The sequence below is a fragment of the Neoarthrinium moseri genome (assembly GCF_022829205.1).
Source record: "Neoarthrinium moseri strain CBS 164.80 chromosome Unknown scaffold3_Wmoseri_CBS_16480, whole genome shotgun sequence".
In the NCBI taxonomy this organism is placed as follows: Eukaryota; Fungi; Ascomycota; class Sordariomycetes; order Amphisphaeriales; family Apiosporaceae; genus Neoarthrinium; species Neoarthrinium moseri.
Window position 1 is genome coordinate 150357 of NW_026055117.1, and position 20822 is coordinate 171178.

At 52.9% G+C, this 20822-nt stretch overlaps 5 protein-coding genes across 5 annotated transcripts; 2 read left to right on the forward strand and 3 right to left on the reverse strand.

Moving 5' to 3' along the window:
- Positions 1–1570: 1570 nt before the first annotated feature.
- JN550_001435 (uncharacterized protein) lies at positions 1571–1897 on the reverse strand (the record flags this gene model as incomplete). The annotated part of the gene is made up of 1 exon (XM_049312619.1): positions 1571–1897. The coding sequence occupies one exon, from the start codon at positions 1895–1897 to the stop codon at positions 1571–1573; it is 327 nt and encodes a 108-aa protein (XP_049176286.1).
- A 310-nt stretch (positions 1898–2207) lies between these two features.
- JN550_001436 (uncharacterized protein) lies at positions 2208–3611 on the forward strand (the record flags this gene model as incomplete). Its single annotated transcript, XM_049312620.1, has 5 exons — positions 2208–2360; positions 2411–2459; positions 2511–2824; positions 2877–3423; positions 3475–3611. 5 exons carry the CDS (start codon positions 2208–2210, stop codon positions 3609–3611), a joined length of 1200 nt encoding a protein of 399 aa, XP_049176287.1.
- Positions 3612–5361: 1750 nt separating this feature from the next.
- On the forward strand, positions 5362–9471 carry JN550_001437 (uncharacterized protein; the record flags this gene model as incomplete). The annotated part of the gene is made up of 1 exon (XM_049312621.1): positions 5362–9471. The coding sequence occupies one exon, from the start codon at positions 5362–5364 to the stop codon at positions 9469–9471; it is 4110 nt and encodes a 1369-aa protein (XP_049176288.1).
- An 862-nt stretch (positions 9472–10333) lies between these two features.
- JN550_001438 (uncharacterized protein) lies at positions 10334–16633 on the reverse strand (the record flags this gene model as incomplete). The annotated part of the gene is made up of 5 exons (XM_049312622.1): positions 10334–10426; positions 10482–10634; positions 10689–12537; positions 12585–16223; positions 16278–16633. The coding sequence occupies 5 exons, from the start codon at positions 16631–16633 to the stop codon at positions 10334–10336; spliced, it is 6090 nt and encodes a 2029-aa protein (XP_049176289.1).
- Positions 16634–17666: 1033 nt separating this feature from the next.
- JN550_001439 (uncharacterized protein) lies at positions 17667–19550 on the reverse strand (the record flags this gene model as incomplete). The annotated part of the gene is made up of 1 exon (XM_049312623.1): positions 17667–19550. One exon carries the CDS (start codon positions 19548–19550, stop codon positions 17667–17669), a length of 1884 nt encoding a protein of 627 aa, XP_049176290.1.
- Between the last annotated feature and the right edge of the window lie 1272 nt (positions 19551–20822).

Genomic DNA, 20822 nt, shown 5'->3' on the forward strand with positions numbered 1-20822 from the left:
ACACTTTACGCCTTCAATATCCGACTCACCTTCCACCTTACGGGCAGGGCTTTACTTTACGCGTTGCTGTGTGACTTATCTTGATTGCCTCGAGCCCGCAAACATATAAGGCGGCTTCTAGTAGGCTACATCTTGACCACAGCATTAAGGATCACCTGGTCGCAAATCTAAAGAAAAAGGAAAAAGCCGCGGACCCTCGTAGTATACTGTCGCGTGCCAGTCTCGAGTATACCGTTAAATGGGGCTAGCAGAAGGCATTTGCTCAACTAACAATAACTACTTATGTATCTAGATTCGCAGAGTTTAACTTAGACCACGCTACCAGAATGTAGTCGCTACTAAACATGAGGGCGGTCGACTTCCAAACATAAGTGAAGCAAGTTTCGGAACCCATTTGAAGGGTGACTAAAGGCACATCTTCTTGCAACCCATCCCCGATCCTCTCATGGAAACAAACGAAAGCCCGGCGAGCTCCGTCAAGTTCCCGTCTCTAGGAAGCCAGCCTCTGTCTCTGTCTCTGTCTCAATTCTGCCTCGGTTCTCCTGCATGAGAGGTGAGGTAGAAGTCCGGGTCATCCCGGCGACGCCCTCGCGAGGTATATATAAAACAGTTTCCCATGAGGTATATTAAAGGGCTAGGCAGAATCCTCGATTGAGAGCCGTCTCCTCTTGACTTCTTGCTTGGTAGAAATAGGTCGCCTTTTGACACTATCCTTCCTCTTGCCCGGCGATAATACTCCGATAGCGTGGTCTAGATATCCCCCCTTCAACAATGCCGCGGCGATCACAGTCCCTTCCTCGTCGCAGCAGTATCCTTCAACTCGGCCGAATGTTCCAAGCACCAGAGAAGCAAGTTTCCCAATGCATCTGCATCACCTTCGTAGCCAGGCGCTATATCTCCCATATCGATCAAGAGCAGCCTCGCAGTCTGCAAAACTGGCTGTGTGAGGACGACGTTCCAATTACAGATATCCCCATGAACAATGCCGCATTTTGAGAGCTTGTGTATACCGCAAACGAGATCCAGAAGTTGTTCCTCGCTGATAGGTAGATTTGTCGTGGTCGATAAGGAGTCCATCGCGGGATAAGTCGAGGTCATAGGTCCAAGTCTATCGGAATCGGTGGTCGGCGTACCCCACAGTTCAAGACTGGGACCTACGTACGGCATGAGAAATCCAGCGATCTGATGACTATGATGTTTGGTATCTTCATCATGCAGATAATCCACGTTGGCAGCCTGATTTGAGACGATCCAGTCACTTGTCTCGTCGTGCAAGACCACAGCGAGGATAGGCACGACGTTAAATCGGTTCTCCATCACGTAGTTCGGATCCTCGGATCTCCCTCGACACACCGAATAATGGCTTCCCTAGTACGAATCTCGTTCTCGTGCGATTCGACGCCGCAATCGAACTCGATACGCTTGAAGACACATTTTCTGCCATGCTAGAGACAGTAGTCGGCACCTCGACTGAGACACTTCTTCTCGTGTAGCTGCTTAAACCTGGTTGTCGGAAGCTTGTCGGAAGGCTTATATCAGTAGCTGAATCTCTCCAAAATTGGCCTGCGGACTAGGGCTTCCTCGGAGAGTTCGAAAGTGACCGGGAGGCCGCTCGAGTTCGTGTTGATTGTGTTCCAGGGAGGAAGAGTGGCTGTCGAGCGGTAGTGTGCCTTGATATGCTTCTCGACCATCGAGCTGAGCACTCGTCGTCAGGCACCTCATCTAGTCGCGTATCGTGGCGCCAACCGGCATCCCGCACTGCCGGATCTCCAGCATTGAACTGATACCATCGGCGATTGGCCAAGTCGTAAGCTGCTGCAGAGCAACAGACGCCGGGCGTGATGAGGTTCGAGTAGACCTCGACCACAGGCTCGTGCCAGGTCCGGTTTGCTTCCATATCGAGTTTCTGGGCTCGGCGGCGTATGAAGCAATTCCCGGGGCAGCGACTGGGCACAGACCACCCCGACAGTACGTACACACCTAGCACTGTAATTTGGTACACTTGTCGTCTAAAGGGCGGCAGGTGGGGCAAACGGCAATCAAGCTAAGCCTATATATTACTAGCCTACGGTCAAATTTCATGTAATAGATCGTGAAACTTTGTACACTATAAAATTCCCAGCGAGGCTGCTTTTCTACACCACAATTGCAAGGTTTTCTTGTTCTGGCTAGCCACATCCCACGCTATTTGCGAATACCCCTCTGACATGGCGGACAATGCATCAGATCTGCCGTCCAAGGGGAAATGCCTGGGGGCAGACTGTGGGAATGATGCTGGAACTTTGCAATGCCCGACATGTCTCAAAATCGGCGTAAAGGACAGCTATTTCTGCTCCCAGGACTGTTTCAAGCGGAACTGGGTTGGTTTTTGTATTGGACTACTGTCGTGACTTGTAACTAATGGCTGCAGAACCAACATAAAACCATTCACAAATTTGCGCAAGGCAAAGCACAGACTGGTAAGATCCACAACATCACATATCGAAGGTTTGAATCTGACTCCGACCCAGGTACCGGGCCATACAATCCTTTCCCGGGCTTCTCATTCCCGGGGACAATTCGACCTGTCTATCCGCTTTCTGCAAGGCGCACACTTCCCAAGTCGATAAAACGCCCCGACTGGGCGGAGACTGGAATACCAAAAGGCGAACAGCGCTTGCACAGGACAAAAATCGACATTCTCCATGCCAAAGGTCAAGAGGCAATGCGAAAGGTTTGTAGATTAGCTCGCGAGGTCCTGGATATTACCGCCGCCGAGATCAGGCCCGGAATTACTACAGACTACCTTGACGAGATTTGCCATAACGCTTGTGTAGAGCGGGACGTGAGTGGCACCCTCCTCGGAGATAGTGTTGAATGTGTGCTGACATTGCCAGTCGTATCCTTCACCCTTGAACTACAATCACTTTCCCAAATCACTCTGTACTTCTCCAAACGAAGTGGTTTGCCACGGGATTCCCGACCAGCGCATCCTTCTCGACGGCGATATCATCAACCTGGATATCTCGCTGTATCACGGAGGTTATCACGCTGATCTCAACGAAACATACTATGTGGGTGAACGAGCCAAGGCGGACCCAGATTCAGTGCGAATCATCGAAACAACACGGGAATGCTTGGACAAAGCAATTGCGCTCGTGAAACCCGGCACGCCAATTCGAGACTTTGGCCGGGTCATTGAGGACCATGCAAAGTCTAGAGGCTGCGCGGTCGTCGCAAATTGGGGTGGCCACGGTATCAACACCGAGTTTCATCCCCCGCCGTGGATACCTCATTACGCCAAGAACAAGGCCGTGGGAGTGTGTAAAGTCGGCATGTGCTTCACCATAGAGCCTATACTTGCACTAGGGAAACCTCGGGAGGTGTATTGGCCAGATAACTGGACCAATGTAACTGCTGATGGCAAACGAACTGCTCAATTTGGTACTTATGCAAAGTGTCGGGTATACGAAACTATGCTAACATGAATTATAGAACACACGTTGCTTGTCACAGAGACAGGCGTCGAGGTCTTGACTGCCGCAAAGGCGGATTCACCCGGAGGCGCGATACCGATGCCGGTAATTGCGAATGGAACAGCGGAGGCTAAGGGTACATCTAACCGTGAGTGATGTATGGGTTATATAAGTTGACAGTTGGAGTAGTCGAATAATTATGAATTATATCGCATGGATCTAGGTCAAGCAAATCAATCTTGCCAACCCCCCGATTGTGAGCGAGATATCTAGTGCAAAATACCATGCCATTGGTCTAGAAGCTTGCTCCTTGTCATGTGTAAACCATCCATATGGCCCCCATGGATAATAAGTTATAACTGTTGAGGCTCATGTGATGGTCTTGCCCAAATATTTGGAATTCAGCACTACACTTTTTTGATAACTATGACACGGTACTCTTGGGTATTTCTACGAAAGGCTTAGAGGCAAAAACACTCAACGGTGGTTTGGCGCGGACCGACCCCACAATGTCCGCAAAGCTTGGGGTAACCCATTTCCAAGTCACGATGCCCTACCTTTAATTATTGTATCAGGGCTCCTTATCAAGTTACCCATACGTTGGCAACCCAGACTGCGGCGGCTGTAAACTGTATGCAGTGTTACCAAATCCTTGTCATTCGCGATACTATCACTCTTTCTATTGCGTTTGCGTATGTCACGGTGACTGGTCAGCTGCCAACCATTCGCATCGCATTGGGCTGACAGCGGCTCAACATTCACCACCATTGATACGCGACCTTGCAAGATTACTTCTCGTTCCAGCCTGGTCCATTTTGCGCATCGAAGGTGCCTCTAAGCTACCTGAAGCAGAAGGGTCTGCATTGTGGCCACTGCTCACGACAGATGTCTGAAGCATGGCCTGTGGCGTTTTAAGTGCAGCTAAAAGCATGCTAGAAATTGAGACATGAGATGAACGTTTTGCATGCTTTTCCATTGCCCGCTAACTGCTACTGGACACGCCAGGATAGCTGCAAAACAAAAGCAACTCTTAGTACCACGTGGAACACCGTCTTTAGGTATCTGCCATGCAGCGAACTGTCGGCCGAGGCAACGCTCCCGTAGCATTCATGGTTTGACGCCTCGCCATGATGCGAGCCCAACGGCGACTAAACTTTGACGCCGGCTTCAAAATGCCCGCTACATTCGGAACCGCACTCAAGCTAGTTTGAATTGTCTACTCAAGATCTCTGGCACAACAGGAGGCATCAGAGGCTATCTGGTTCGTCTTGTTCTAGGCTGTTGATATCTACCTTAGCTCGGCATATATCCCCAGTCAGTGCAGCTCATAGTCTGTCTCTGGATCTTCTTATGGCACCCTCGCTATACCCAAAATGGGTAGAATGAGGTTGAGACCTCCTATTGAGTCTACGAGACCTTTCTCCCTTATAATGACAGCTTTCGCTGGAGGTAATCCCTCCAGGCCTTTCTACCTTTCGGTTCAGCCTGAAATTCTGATCATATTGTTTGATTCTCTAACGCGCATGCCATGTTCTGGTGCCATGCATGGATGTCGCACATACGAGATACCATCCTGGCTTCATCTTGCTTATCTCATCCTATAGACTTCCCGAATCTTGCATCTCGCGCAGAAGCACCTCGCGCGTCGTACTTGTCGTGAAGGATGCCTGAGTCAAGGTTTTACAGGAAAGGCTGATATGGCAACGTCATAAAGTGGGATTGAGTTTGCATGCGGCACTGGTTGGAAAGGGGATCCTTGAATATCCCCAACAATTAGAAGGGAAGCTTCGACGAGCTCGGCAATGACTAACACCGCGAAGCCGTCATACATACTAATGAGCTACCAAAAGACCATTTCAAGTTCTCTCTACCATCCGTAATAATCATAGTACAGAGTATGTCCGCGATGCACACGCGGCTTTCGCGGTTTTCGGAGTCGCTTCCAGATGCACAACCTGGCGGGTTTCTTCACCATGCCGTCTTACACCCGGATACTAGAGAGGACAGGATGTCTGGCGCCAGTAGAGGCGAAGAGAGTCTGCAGTACCTGGTGGACTTTCTGCGAAGAACGCCACCTCCACAGAACAACCGAATGTCCATCCCCGACAGCTTCAGCAGCTCCTCTTCAGAAGATAACAAGTGGCGAAAGAAGTTTACCACACTCGGCAGCTTACGCCGGAAAGGGAGCCAAAGAAAGACTAAGCACCGCCCTCCCGTCATTCGGCTTCCAGACTCGGCGATTGCTGCCACGACCATTGACGGCCACCGACACATTGCTATCTCCATCCCCCTTGAGCATTCATACTTTGGTCCAGATGAACCGTCCCGTGTTCCAGACGCAGAGGATAAAGATCGGGAGCTCTCACCTGCAGTTGAACCAGACTCTGAGCTCCGGTCCAAGTTTGGTTCCATGAGGTCGTACAGCTCTGATCGGGCTGTAGTAGGAACCAGACTCGGGCCGGTGGCCGAAGACCGCGAGTCTTTTATATCATTGCCTCCATCGCTATCGCCAAAGTCGTCCATCCCGGACCGATCAACGTCGCTTCGAGCACCCCCGCGGACCAGGGGGTCGGTTAGTTCGGCGAATGACGAGAGACATGACGAGAGGCGGTTCTCCTTCGGTGGAACGACACAACCAGGGATGATAAGGGGCCCTGGAGAAGGGGTGGCTGAATCCCAACAAGACGAAGTTAGGGCCGGGCTTGTTGCTGCCGGATCCCTCTCTTCTAAGTTTCGGCAGCCAGTTGTAGTCTTGCCACCTTCAACACAGCCGGAAGCGGATAGAACGGCAAACGAAAGCCATCAGCAGCCAGCAGAGCAATGGACGGGCCATACCCACGAAGTGGGCCATACTCGGGACGTCAGCTCCTCAAGTGGCCTATCCTCAAATCCTCCCACGATCAGATTCTCGCTACCGGTGAGAAGGTCGAGTAAAAATGCGAGGACATCTCAGGAAACAGCCGAGACAATTGACAACTTGTTGAGTCCGGGGTCCTCACACAAGAGCTCTTCCGCTTCTGAAAATGGTAGTACAAGCGGTCCTGACCAGACTTTCGGGCATGAGAGAGCACGAGGCTCCGTTGCAGAAAGCGTCGGTACAGTAGCGTCCGAGCCAAAGGTTATGGAGGCAGAGACTGCCAAGGCATATCATTCAATCCCCATTGTCGTGAGACCGCCTTCACAGTCGGGGTCGCTCAAACGCTTCAAATTCCCTATGCCACCTACCTCACGACCCTCTTCTTCAAAGGGCATGGTCAGTCGCGGGGCTCAGACAGATATCTCGGCACAGTCTGTCAGTCGGAACCGCACAGCGCGTAAAGAACGTATACGTCAGCGGAAAGAGAAGGACATCAGCGATATACGATCTAAGATGCTCGAAGGGTCTGCGGACAATGTTCGTCACCAGGATCAAGATACTATCCACAGCGCTCACAGATCTCGAACGCCGAGTATTTCAAGGAATGCCTCGCCACCATTGTCAAGAAAGCCAAATTTATCACATCTTCGCGTATCGGCAGTAGGTCAACCACCGCCGCAGGGTATCTCATCCACCGGATTCACGAGTCCGGCAAAGCGCGTGTCATCAGATTCTTTGAGAAGCTTGGCTACCAACTCCTCGACCTCCTCCTCGTCTCTCGTTCTCTTCGATCACGCGGCCTACTATCGCCGGATAGAGCAGCGCGCAGAACGTGAGGCTCAGCAGGCTCGCGCTGCACGATACGCCGCTGAAGCACGAATGGCGGAGCGTGGGGATGGCGAGCAGCTTTCGCGCCAGGAGCTTCTCCAGCGCTATGAACAGCTGAAAGAGGCACGTGTGCACGATATGGAGAAGCGCCTTCGCCGCCTGGAGCGAAATGGCGACGTCTGGGTTCGCTCTATGCTCCCCTTAATGGAGGGCCTCAGCAGGTTTCTGGAGGAGGATAGCAGGCATCAGCTACGTCAATCTGTAACCGAAGCTACTTCGACCTCATCGAGGAGGAGGCCGCGCTCTTCTGCTGACCTCTCTCACGGTGGAGAGCCTGAACGAGAAGCTGGTTCGCACACATCTGTCCGTGACATGCGGCATAAGCATAGGCCGGCACCTTTACATCTAACGGAAAGTAACCTCAGGAGGTCCAAGACTCATGCTGCGAGCACCAGCCATTCTGAACGCCGGTCGATCCTTAGACATTTTCAAGGGATGGCGGAAAGTAAGAGGGGAACTCGTAACAAGGCGGAGCGTCGCCACAGTAACTCTGATCAATACGTGCGAGATAGAAAGGGAAAGCAACGTCAGACTGCCGCTGATAGTGGTAGTGATGATGCCGGAGATGCGAGCAATCAGTATTTCTCTTCGATCAGCGGCAGGAGCTCTCTTGATCCCGGGCTGGAGGAGCCTCTGACAGGAGATATTCCAGGGGCGTGGCAGAGCGCTCCGGAGGGGGATAAAGATGTCGGTTCATCAGCCGCGACTGACAAGGGTAAAGGAAAGAAGAGTAAATATGGGACAATCGAAACGCTTCAACATGAAGTCGCTGACATGAGAGACGATATCAAGAAGCTTGACGACGCTACGCACGGCTTTGATTCCAAGGCCGACGCTTTCGAGAAAGAGATCCGAGAGATTCGGGTCAAGAAAGAAGAGAAAGAGGCCATGTATCAGGACCTCGCCAGAGAGTTCGACAAGCTGCGGGCAGAATCCAACAAACACGAAGATACCTCCAAGCTTGACTACCTGGGACAACAGGTCAAAGAAGTTCAGGCCCAAAGTAGGGAGAAGGATTCTTTCTACAGAGTTTTGAGCCGAGAGTTCGAGAAGTTGAAGCAGAACGCGAATAAGTCTCGGGATGAGCCCAAGGCCGACCGCCTAGAGGAAAAACTCCAAGAGGTCAAGGCCCACGCCGATGAGGTGGATTCTTTTCACCAGAGTTTGACCGAAAAGTTCGAAACGCTGAAGAATGAGGCGGCCAAGTCCCAAGATGAGCCAAAGGCTGCACGCCTAGAGAAACAGATCCAAGAGGTCAAGGCCCACGCCGATGAGATGGACTCTCTTCACCGGGACCTGAGTAAGAGATTTGAGGTGCTGAAGACCGAGACGACCAAGCCCCCAGATACCTCGAGGGTTGACACCCTGGACACGAAGATCCGAGACGTTGAAGCACATACCGCGCGCGAAGAGTCCTTCCACCAGAAAATAACCAGGGAGCTTGAGAGACTCAAGAACGCAATCAATAAGCCGCAGGATGCATCGAGGGTCGACACCCTGGACCAAAAGCTCCACGATGTCCAAGCCCAAACTGAGCGTGAACACTCAGTCAACGAGGACCTGGCACAGCAGCTGGAGCGGCTGCAGCACCTCGTCAACAAGCCCCAGGACACATCCAGACTCGACACGCTGGACCAGAAGCTGCACGACGTCGAGATCAAGACGGAGCGAGAGCACTCGCTGCACGAGGACCTGACCCAGGAGCTCGAGAGCCTGAAGGTCGCGGCCCGCCGGTCGCAGGACACGCCGGGTGCCGCGGACGCGCTGGCGCAGAAGGTGCGGGCGGTCGAGGCGCACGCGGCGCGCGACAAGTCCTTCTTCCAGCAGGTGGCGCGGGAGCTGGAGCGGCTGCGGACGGCGGTCGGGCGGGCGGCGCCCGACGCGGCCAAGGTGGACGAGCTGGAGCGCAAGACGCGGGACCTCGAGGCGCAGCTGCGCGACAAGGCCACGCTGGGCCAGAAGGGCGACAAGGGGAACCGGGGCCCGCGCGGCGAACGCGGCCCCGCGGGGGAACGCGGGCCGCCGGGCAAGCTCGGGCCGCAGGGCGAGGCCGGGCCGCAGGGGGAACCCGGCTCTCCCGGTCTTGTGGGTCCTCCGGGGGCGATGGGTCCCCAGGGAGAGCCCGGGCCGCAGGGGGAGCGCGGCCCACCGGGAGAGACTATCATTCAACCTGTCATCAGAGACGTATCAACGACAGAAGAGCCGGCAACCAACGAGGACCAGACTCAAGAGGGCAAAGGACCGGAGAACGAGGAATTTGCATTACTGTAGGGATAAGGAGGATGCATATCATGCGGCAAATCTGGCGATGTTCGGCGGTATGTACCAGTCTAAGAAGGTGCTTCGGGAACTAAGAACAGGCAGAATGCCTGGTTACATGGGAGGAGAACGTTTGACGGAGATTTGTACATTTAGGCACTGGTTGCAATACCAATAAAGGCATTCCACTTCAAGTAGAAGGCTCTTGTCGTGAACACGGTAGAGCCAACGAGTGACACGCCGTCAAGCTCTGCCGTCGAAGACGTGCTCTTCCCACTGCCACAGCTTACCGCGGGTATTTGGGCAACAGACCACTTCAGGACTAGCATGTCATGATTATCGCTTCACATGGTCACTGCAATGAAGAAACCCAACATCCCAGTGAGAACAACTCCTGGCGATGCTAGTGGCGCCATCTCATCAGCTGGTCCTCGAAATCAGACCAAAAGGCTACGGGCTTATGCTATGCTTGCGGGCTGAAGAGGCCAGCACAAAAGTTGCGGGGTGCCATATTTCTCAAAGCCGCCGAGGCATCGTAATGTTGTCCTCGGTTTCTCTGGGTCTGGTGTCAATCAGTAGACACAATCGGTGCAGTTAAAAACACCGCCGATGATGTCGGAACGCCTGTCCTAGCCATCTTAATTATACATCATGACACATTGTCAGGATTCGCAATGCTGACCGCCTCCATGCTTACTTCGATCCGCTCGCAAATTCGATGGCTGTGTCAAAGTTCCCAATATCAACGCCTGACCAATGCTGAATTCTATGTCTTCTATGCTGCATTTGATGAGAAAGAAACATGTGTCTTCGATGGCATTTAACTCGCTACTCTGTGGCAACAAATCGTATCGGAGATCGTGGGTCTTTAAAATCAGCGAGGCGGGTTCGGCTTCTTGGTGATGAAGGGATTTGCCGGTTTCTTCTTCGGTGGGATCATCGGATTAGGCCTGCTCGCCCGGGGACCCTGCTTGTGCATTAGCTACTAGAGATATGCTGTGATTTTTGTTTCCCTGACGCACCTTTGGAGCATTCGCTGGGTGTGAAGGAGGTGGCTTGCTGCCGTTGGATTGGCCCGGAATACCCAGGACAGACATCGCCGAAGGATCCGTCGGTCTGGGCATCGCCTTCGGTCTGCTAGGCGCAGTTTTGCCTGGCAAGAACCCACTCGATTTCTGTGTTGTTGTTAGCGAATCTCGGGCCCCAAATTGCTCAAGCGCTTTACATACTCTCTTAGCGGGTTGCCCGCCATCGCCCGAATCGTCACGGGGCCTCTTTGAACCGCTGGAGTGGATGATCGGACGGTCTGGCGACGTTGTCGGACCTGTGACTGGTTCTCCACGCTCGTTGATACCAGCGTAAGCTGAGGGCATGGCTCCTGCTGGAGGTCCTGGCCGCTCTATGATGGTGTACGTTTCCGGCAACTGTGTAGCTTTCTTGGAGAACGAAGTAGGCTTTGCAGGCGCGTCCCTCATATCCACCTCGTCTACTTCCATCAAGTCAGGCTCCGAGGCAGGTGTTCGAGGAGAACTCATGTTGCTGAAGTCCGGCGGCGGAAGTTTGGCGCCAGGCTGAGTGAGTTGAGCCAAGATATTGCCAGTAGTATACAGGGCTCTAGCTTTGGCGTCCTCGATGAGCTTGTTCCAGAACTCACCCTGGACAAGGGCACGAGAATCGCCCAGAATCCAAAGCGAGGACTTGGCACGAGTCAAACCGACGTTCATACGTCTGATATCGGTCATGAAACCAATACCACCTGTGGGGCTAGCACGGACGCAAGAGAAGATGATAATTTCGCACTCCCGGCCTTGAAAAGCGTCTGTTGTGTTGAACTCAATCTCTTCCGAGATGCTGGGGCCGAATTTGGCTGCAAACTGCTCCCGAAGCTGATACAATTGCGCTTTGTAAGGCGTGATTATACCGATCTTGCCCTTGAGGTCAAGTCTAGGGTTGTCAAACTTGAATCTCTGGTACAGCTGGAGCGCAACCTTCAACTCCTCGTAATTGATGAGTGACTGGCCCTTCCGGCCCCTCTCCTGGCTTCCCTTGACATCGAAGAACCGATATGGACCCAGGAGGCCAGTTTGATGCCAGGGTTGATGGCGCAGTTTTGCCATATCCGCACCATCAGCGAGCTTCCCTTCGTAGAATTCTTGACTAGGGAATCGGCTGATCTCAGGATGCATACGGTATTGCTCGTCCAACAGATGAATGTCTTTCGGTGAATTTTGCTGCATGCGAACGAACAAACTTTGATCGTACCCGTAGCGTTGCGCGGATTGCGAGAGCACCGTGGGAGGCAGCTGCTTGGGATCACCAACCAGGATACATTTAGAGCATCCGTATTTCAGCGGGATCAGGGCACTTAGCTCAACACACTGAGCAGCTTCGTCGATAATGACGGTCTCAAACTCCACGCTGAGTCCCTTCAGCATTTCATGACCGGCTCCGCTTAGTGTAGAGCAAAGGACATGTGCCGAATCTAGAATTTGTTGCTGTACCTGACGCCGACGAATCTCGCTCTCCCTCTGGACACTGTTGCCCTTATCCTTGTCCGCATCGATTCTTGCACCAACGGCTTTTTGGCGCCGCCGGAGCTCTTCAAACTGTCGTCCCAATGTGTCTTCTCGTTGCTTATCGCCAGCAATCTTTGCCGCGTCGAGCATCGGCCGCAGTTCGTAGAGTTCTTGTTTGATTTGACCTGCCTCCTCATGCATTTTCTGTCGGTCAGACGGGCCAGTATTCTGGGCGGCGTCTCCATCGATCCGCTGCCGGACAAGCTCGTCTAGCGTCACATCTTTCACAGCGGCATTGATGGCATCAGATCTGCCAAGACGCAGAACATTGATCTTGTGGAAAGACCCTGTCATCGTCTTGACTCCTTCTTTCAGACGGAGAACCAGCTCGTCAACAGCGGCGTTACTTGGCGCACAGACGAGAAGCTTTTTAGACGTAGGCTGGCCGTTGCTGGCCGGCCCAGGCTTCTGAATAACCGTACCAGTAGTCGACGTCAGATTGCCGGTCAAGAGCGCGCCAACCATCGCCACAATCGTCTTGGTTTTACCCGTACCAGGAGGGCTATTGCACGTTAGCTTAGGGCACAGTCAAAACAGAGGCAAGCCTACCCTTGGATCAGCGTGAACGCATCGTTCTCCCTTGCGTTCAGGATCGCTTTTGCCTGTCCGGCATTCAGGCGATAGTTGGCCATCACCTTGTTCACTGCATCTGCGCCAAAGGAGAGCATGGGAGAGGGTTTTGCCTCCAAGACCTCTTGCATCAGATCATAATATTGCAGACTTTCGAGAGCAGCGAATTCTCGCTCGATTGTTCTCATGTTAGTGATCTTCACCGCAAAGATCTCTGCCTTCGGGTTGAGGAGCTGGATGATGGCCCCGGCTCTGCCACTGAGGCGGTAAGAGACTTCTCGGGCGCCAAACTTGACTTGAGCTCGCGACACGCGTCCAAGACAATGGAGCTCTTGAGGGCTCTGCAGAGGCTGGGGTGACACGGATAGAAGGACAATGTCTCCTTCGGAGAGGAACTCGTCTCTCGAATCGGTCTTCAATGGCATCGTGGTTGTGACATCGATGAATTTATCAACATTCATGCGGTTCGCAATCTTGATAACAAACGGCTTAGACGTCGTCTCGTCTTTGTCTGTTACGAAGCCTCTCCAAGCCTCATAAATGAGAAGAGGCAGGAAGGTCTCTTTATACTGACGCGGATCACCGTATGATGTGGAGACTCTCGAAGATTTGCCCAAGTTGGGAGGATCATTGCCCTCGTGGAAGATGTCCCAGTCAAGGATGGCCTGATGAAGCACGTTCATATTGGGTGTCAGTCTCGCCCGCATGTCATTGGCAGACCGTTGAATCTTGGTCTTCTTAACGGGACCACGGGGCGCCTTGAGTTGCATGACACGCCGGGAGGCATCTTCTATTCGCTTCTTGCCGGCTTGTGTTTGCTCCAGAAAGGCTGCATCGTCATCCGAATCACCCTCATCTTCTGACGAGGAATCTACCATCATCTCGCCTCGAGGAGCATGGTCCTTCCCTAGCACGCCAGTAAGGCCCTGTAAGCCAGAGCCTTCGCCTGATACCAAAGGCTTGGGGGCGCGAAGTGCTTTTGCTCTGGCAATCGCCTCAGCGTCTCGTTTCTTCTTGGCCTCCTGCTCCTTGATACGGTCTGCCTTGAGTTTGGCGAGGCTGGCGGCATCAAGTCGAGCGGGGGCTGGTTTTGAGGCTGGCTTAGACAATGTGGGTTTCACAGTAGATTTTGTAGATGCGGACTGACGGGCTCGCATCTGATCTATGATGCTGCGGTTTTTGTCTAGAGTCGAGGCCAAGTCGCGAACATCATCTCTGGGTGTCTTGACCGCCGGCGACTGCGATCGGGATGACCCATCTCCCGACTTGGACCACGCATCCAAGCTGGATTGCTTCTTGGGGGCCACGGCTTTCTTGATATCGACGATTTGGATTTCATCTTCGTCCTCGCCTACGGCACGCAGGAGCTCCGCACGCTCTTGGTCATTCAAATTCGTAGCAATCTCATACTTCCCTGTTGGCTTCTTGATGCAGGTGTCTTTGATGTACTTGAGCACAGCTGGTGGCACTTCAACGTCAAACTCGACCAGTCGTCTCAAGAGCTTTCCGAGGACAGCTACCGTCTTCTGGACCAAGTATCTGTCTTTCAAACGTAGCATCTGAGTCATGCCTTTGCACTTGTCGCGAGGGGGCTCGAGGATGGCCTTCATTGCGGTGTCTTTCGAATCGTCAGCCGCATCTAGGTTTTCACTGATCGACAGGGATCCTAGAGCCGAGGAGATAAGGCCGTCTTGAGCGAGAAATGCATCTGCGAGGTCCATGGTATCACGGCAGAATTCCTTCATGGTCCCCGTATCTACGGTCTTGCTCCAGCCGTCCAATTGCGCAAAGGCTGTGTCGATAATGGCCCATTGTATTTCCCACCATTTCTTGAGCGTAGAACGTTCCGCCTCGGTAAGGTCTCTTGTTCGGAGTACGCCATCAAAGGGGTCGCAGAGACCGTCAAGTAGGTCTTTAGAATATCGAAGAATAGGCTGCTGTGGTGACCACAATCCAGAGTCTTTGCCTTCGTCAAGCACTGCCGTGACGGATGTCAACAGTGTGGAGAAATGAGACTTCAGCAGCGCTGATACGGCATCGCTGCGCCCAGCTTCAAGGGTTATGAACTCGATGAAACCCTGTCCGGCTCTGTTTAGTGCGCGCTCGCCGTGTATCATGGCAGCCACCACAGCCTTCATCACAGGAGAGTCTAGAAGCCGCTCTAGATCCGAAGAATCAAAGCTCTTGAGGCTCTCAATCATCTTGCTGATAGAATCGGCCACCTTGCCAAGTCTGGCATTGAAGTCCTCCTTAACTTGTGACAGGTGTTCTTTCTTGGTAGGGCGTAACGATTCGACAGCAATCAATGGGGTTATAGCCAGCATCATGGTTTCGGCAAACTCAGTCTCACCAGGCTTGAGCAGTTCCAAAAATGCATCCCAGAGACTGGGCGAGTCCTTGATTATCTCCTGCTGGACCGGTTTCTGATCGACGTAGGCCTTGTACTCAGCAGCTGTAAGACGACAGTCCAGCGTCAAGGCAGCGCCGATGACTGACATTGCCATTCGCGACATTGTAGCGTTATGCCTGCCTAATTTTGCCATGAAGATTAGGACATCTTTATGCTTCACTACGAGGTTCAATATGCGATTCGTGAAGATGGCCGGCTGATCGGCAGAGAGGTTGTAACTTGAGTCCAGGAATGTATTCATCGTCGTCAGCAGTGATTCGGCAGCTGCCCTATAGCAAGCGAGCCGGCCCTCCATGGGAAGAGAGGTATCTGCGGCAATTTCGTCGAGGAAGTGATGCAGGATTGAGTCGCATGCGTGACTCTTTTGGGTGGTGTTGATGGATTCAATGAACGGCTTCACCCATGCAACAGCCACGGGCCCCTTCAAGTATTTGTCCTCAGGCATAGAGATTGAATACTCGCGCGTTCGCGCCAGCAATGGCTTGTAGGCTCGGCTAGCCAAGACGGCCTCAGCTACAGAGGCCGGTGAATAGCTGGCAAAGTAGCTCCAAAAGCCTTTCGGGCCCTTCTGCAGAGTCATGTTGAAGACCTTGAGCACGGCAGCCAGACTTGCGTCTGATTCGGTGCTCATGTGGTTGAGCATTAGCTGATAGATGCTAGGCTGCGGGTTCAAGGAGCCAAGAGCCGAGTCGACGTTCTCGGGCTCGAGGGCGTTCAAGATCATGGCAACACCTTCCCATAAGCTTTTGAGCAGGGATTCAGGCAATTCATGGATAGTGGCCCGTTGCAGAACCCCCTCGAGACTTTCCTTGACAGCCCATTCAAAGTCGTCGACCGAGATCTTGGGCATCTTCTGCCATGAAACCTTGGCAAAAGCAAGACGGACCTTATCGTCATCGAACAGGAATCGGGTCATGGTTGGCAAAACCTCGGCGAGCTTCAAAGCCCTTTTCTGTTGTACTGCCGCGAAAACATAGTCGAAGTGGACCCGGTTCTCTGGGTGCTTCAGGTAAGGCATACAGCAGAGGGCCTCATACAGGGCAACTAGAAGGTCGGAGCGGTCCTCCTCAATGAACGTCCTCTGCTCGACAACGCCGTTGTGGTCGTTGATGAATTTTCTGGCACCTTCGAGGCCGGCCGTTATGCGGTCAGCGTCGAAGCGGTCAAGCCTTTGACTCATCTCGACGACGGTCGCATCGTCGTGGATCCTTTCGTGGTACCCAGTTAGTAAGCTACTACGTATTCACCAGGGACAAACATACTCGGCGAGGGTCTTCAGAAACGGCCTGCGGTTCCGATGCCATGTTCGCGCACAGTGTGAGCAGCTCTGCAGCAGACTGCCGACTCGCAAACTGAATGTCTTCTGCAAGTCACCAGCAGTGCCCTCCTCAAATCCGAAGATGAGAGAGCTCTGGTATACGACGCCGACACGATCCCTGAAATCTTGCAGCCTTTGTAGCTTCTCCGCCACCCCAATTTCACCGGGGTCGGAGAGGTCTTCGTAGTCTTCCTCGTCGTCTTCCGAAACTTTGGGGCACAGCAAGTGGACCTCCGGGGGGAGGGCGAGGAAACGGTTGCAGGCTTCCTCAATGCCACCAGCGTGGAAGTCGATGGCCATGGTTGTACTGTCTGGTCGTAACGACAAGGAGCATGTCGTTCACCCGGGCGGAGAGGCAAGGAGGGGGGCCAGTTGGGAAGTCGTTCGCAATCGAGGAGTCGTGTAGGGTGGAGAGAGACTTGGGATGTTGAGGTCTAGGTGGCTGATGATGCCCGCCTCACAAAATTCGGAGTAGGTCCTCGAAGTTCGGTAGGAAAGAGCAGCCCTCGCAGAGAGAAGAGGTGGAGGTCGCGCACAAGTTCAAAGGCAGGGGAGGAACTTGATCCCCCGAGGAAAGAAATACAGGTCTAGATCAGGTCCAGCAGCCTGGCATTAGAGCGAACGCAAGACAGTCGCTGATGAAGGTGAATGGGAACCCAGCCGCCGGGTTGGAGCTCTATGTACAAAAGGAAAGCACACACTTCTCGGCGGACGGGGCACACACGGTGGGTGTTAGTGAGGCTCCGGAACCCGGCGATGCTCGCTCTGACGATGTCCGTCGCGCGCGCGTGTGAAGATTCCGGAAATGTCAGTCAGTTAATTGGCACCTGGAACTTCGGACGTGCATAGACCGCGACCGTGACTGACTGGCGGCTGCTGCTATCGATAAGCCCCACCCGGACATCTTGGTGGACGTGTGGTCCCCATGCAAGGGTCCTCCTGCTCATGTCTGTCGAGTCAACTATATCGCCGATGCTATATCGCCGATAAGAGGCGATTGGGCCATCTGGTCAAGCTCAGCGTGCATCTACCAGCTGATATACATCTGACGGCTAAGTGGACCATCATCCAGATGCACGCAAGAAGCTTCGTCTATTAGAATGTGTCATTTCACGGCAAGCAGACCCCGTCGACATGCTTGCGAACGACAACGAGCAGTGGTGAACGGGTCCTTCACCTAGCACATCGAGATAATGTGAATGAACCGAAGATCGTACGTACAAGTCAAGCCGCAGTAGCCTAGTCTAAATAACATGAAGCAAGTCGCGCCAGCTTTGAACATGGCGTCAAAGGTTCTCAATCATCGCTAGGCTGTGTTTCCAGCCTCGGGCAATCAACCCTCGAAAGATTCAATGTCGAGACCGCCTTCATCCAAGTCAGATAGCTCGGAAAGCTCAGACTCCTGATCGTCATCGTCCTTGTGAGAGCCTTGAACCCCGTCGCCGAGCTCTAGCTCGGCTTGGTCCATGTCCTTTGCTCCCTTGTCGTCACTTTCATCATCCCCATGTCTTCCTTGGTCATCTCCTGCAACGGCCTTCTTTTTACCCTTGGCAGGTTTAACCTCCTCCTTCGGCTTGATATCTTTCAACTTGACCGTGCGCTTTGTAAAACGATCGAGAAGATGCTCCATTGGGCAGACAGCCTCGTCCCATGCATCAGTGCCCATGAAACTCTTGTCGTTGCATCTATGACATGTCTTACCATGACGGATGAACAGTTGGTGGAGACCGTACTTGAGCTGGTTGGGGCATCGCACCTCGAGGTGACTGAAGGTATTGTCCTCGTTGGTTTTCGGGGGGACCCAGCCTAGCCATCGGGACATGCGGAAAACATGTGTATCGACGGCAAAACACGGTCTCTGCAAAGAGAACAAGGTAACGCACGCTGCTGTCTTGACACCAACGCCCGGGTAGCGAACAAAGTGCAGCATGGCTTCGTGGGTCTCCATGCTGTGCATATGATCGAGTGAAAGCATTTCCTGGTTAGCTCTGAGGATCTCAAGGTCCTTTTGGCCAACAGTCTTGTCTGATGCTCCGGTCACATCTGCGGCGATGCCGGTCTCCTTCTCTCGTAGATAGGCTGCGCGACGCTCCATGTTCTCGTCGTAGACCATTTGCAGAATCGTCTGGATGTTCTTCGCCTTGTTGGCGCCCAATCCGCCGGGCTTGAGCTGCTGATAAACTTCATCATACTCAGCAAGTCGAACATTGTTCCAGTTGACGCTTCCCTTCCCGACACCCTCCTCCAAGACTCCGAATTTCTTGACAAGAGCTTGCAGCATCTTGTCCGCCATGTCAAACGTCGTGGAGCCGCTTAGGACAGTTCGAATCAAGCCGTCCAGAATTGACGGCACCTCGCCACATCCAGCAACTTCAAGAGACGGTGCGGGTATCTTCTGGGGTGGCAGCGGCTTCACATCATCATGCATGCCGACAAGAATGTCATAGACTTCCTGGCATTGCTGCGCACTGGGACTCTGCCAGTCAGGGTAGGGGGTCTCGCCCGGTGTCAGACCATACGGGTTATCCTTGGTTTTTCGGGCTTTCTTCCTGGGCTTCTCTGTTTCGATTCCGGGGACGACATCGCCATCTTCTATTGCCTTTGCCTTTCTCGATTGTCGTGGTCGTTTCTTAGGTGGGCCACCAGTCGTGTTTTCTCCAGTGTCTGGATCAAGCACAGGTGCATCTGTTCTGTCATTGGATGCCGGCGAAGTATCATTGTCAGTGGTAGCTACAGTCTTTCTGGGTCGTAAGTGGTATCCTGTTGCTGCCACAGCCTTTGCAAGTCCAGTCTCGGCATCAAGTTCGCCGTACGATGTAGTGGAGGCATCTATGGCAGGTACAGGTTGGATGCCGCTTGAAGGGGCGGAGGGCTCCCAGCGTCTTCCGAGATTATGTGGCAGGTTGTCCCAACCCCCTCTAACTGGCTCCTTTGTACTTTCGCGGCCGGTCCTTTTCTTCGAAACCATAGTAGTCGCCGACTTAGTAGAGGCGGGTGCAACAAGGTGGTTCAGTTGGGTGTCAGTGGGAGGTGTTGTCAGGGATTGCTTCAACTGTCGAGTGGTCGCCGACTCATCCATACCTGGAGAGCGATCGCACGTGCTTTCTCCTGGTGAATTCTGCGGTTCATGACCCGGGGGTGTTGCGGGTGTTATGGGCGAGATTCCATCGGCTGCTGCATCTTCGGCAGCCAGCCTGGCACTGGCTCGCGTGCGCATCTTGCTGAATAAATAGCCGTTTGTCCGAATATGAGCAACCTTTACGGAACTGTGTTATGAATCGACGTTTGTGAGTAGTTTGTGAATTCCCTACTTGCAGTGGATCGACGACAAGGTCCCGACGAAATGGGCGTCGGCTGCAGGCGAAGCAACTGGCAGTTGGCCTCGTTTGCTCTTGCACGTACCGGTCTTTGTGAATGATGGAGGTTTTTTTTTTTCTTTTTTGCCAGCGGTAAGTACCTCCAGCTGAGATTTTTGGTCCTCAATTGGAGGAACCACGGTGTCGGTGCTTTGACTGGACAGTGGACGCGATAGAACGCTCCAGTGGTCCTCGGGAGGGAAGATGGGTCCGGTAAGATATGGGCGACGGATCTCACACTTTGGTCTCAACTTAAGATGAGTCGCAGATCAAAGTGAGCTAACTGCATGAAATAGGGATTACCTATTGTGAAAGGCAAGCCTTTCTGTGAATGGTGGCTTGTGGCCTATTTGAGCTCCGCTGGGATATCATCGGTGGTGAGGCCTTTTAAAGTAAGGCTCCCGTCAGAAGAAGTGAATATTTTCCGAAGCAGGTAAATGTTCTATCCACCTAAGTGAATGCTCGAAGGAGAACGTGTGCACGTATCAGGAAGGAACAGAGCTATGGGTGGAAGGAGGAAGCTGCCCAGATGGAGTTGGCCGTCATATGGGGCAATGCATCTCTGCCTTTGAAGACTACAAACGCGAAAGGCTTTCTCACATCAAGATACCAGTACCATAATAATCTGGCCTCATTATTTATCCCATCAAGTGATACAGAGGGGTCGCATGTACTTCTTATTTGCATCGTTTGGGGCCTTACACTAAACACTACCGATATCATCGTACACCAGCTGACCTACATCACGATGCACCAAATCAGCAATATTCTCTGTGACTTCTAGTTGATTGGCGGCAACTATGCTGTTACTGAGGATGGTTCAGTTCAGGAGCCAAGTAGCTTCTGAAATTATCCAACATTTCATACTTCATGGGACACACATATTGTTAGGTGAGCGCATGCTATGTTGCGAGGTATGAAACATAAGGAGCTGAGACGTCAAATGTTGAAGTCTGGCCAAACACCCTAGGACGACAGCAACAGTCGTTCACATGGACCGCTTCGTGGCCCCTGAAAACTGTTTGCGGGAAATGTTACACTAGACAAGAGTGACCAACAGGCATACGCACAAACATCACATCCCATAGAATGGGCGTTGAAACAGTAAATAAGGTCCCGGGATTGGGTCAACT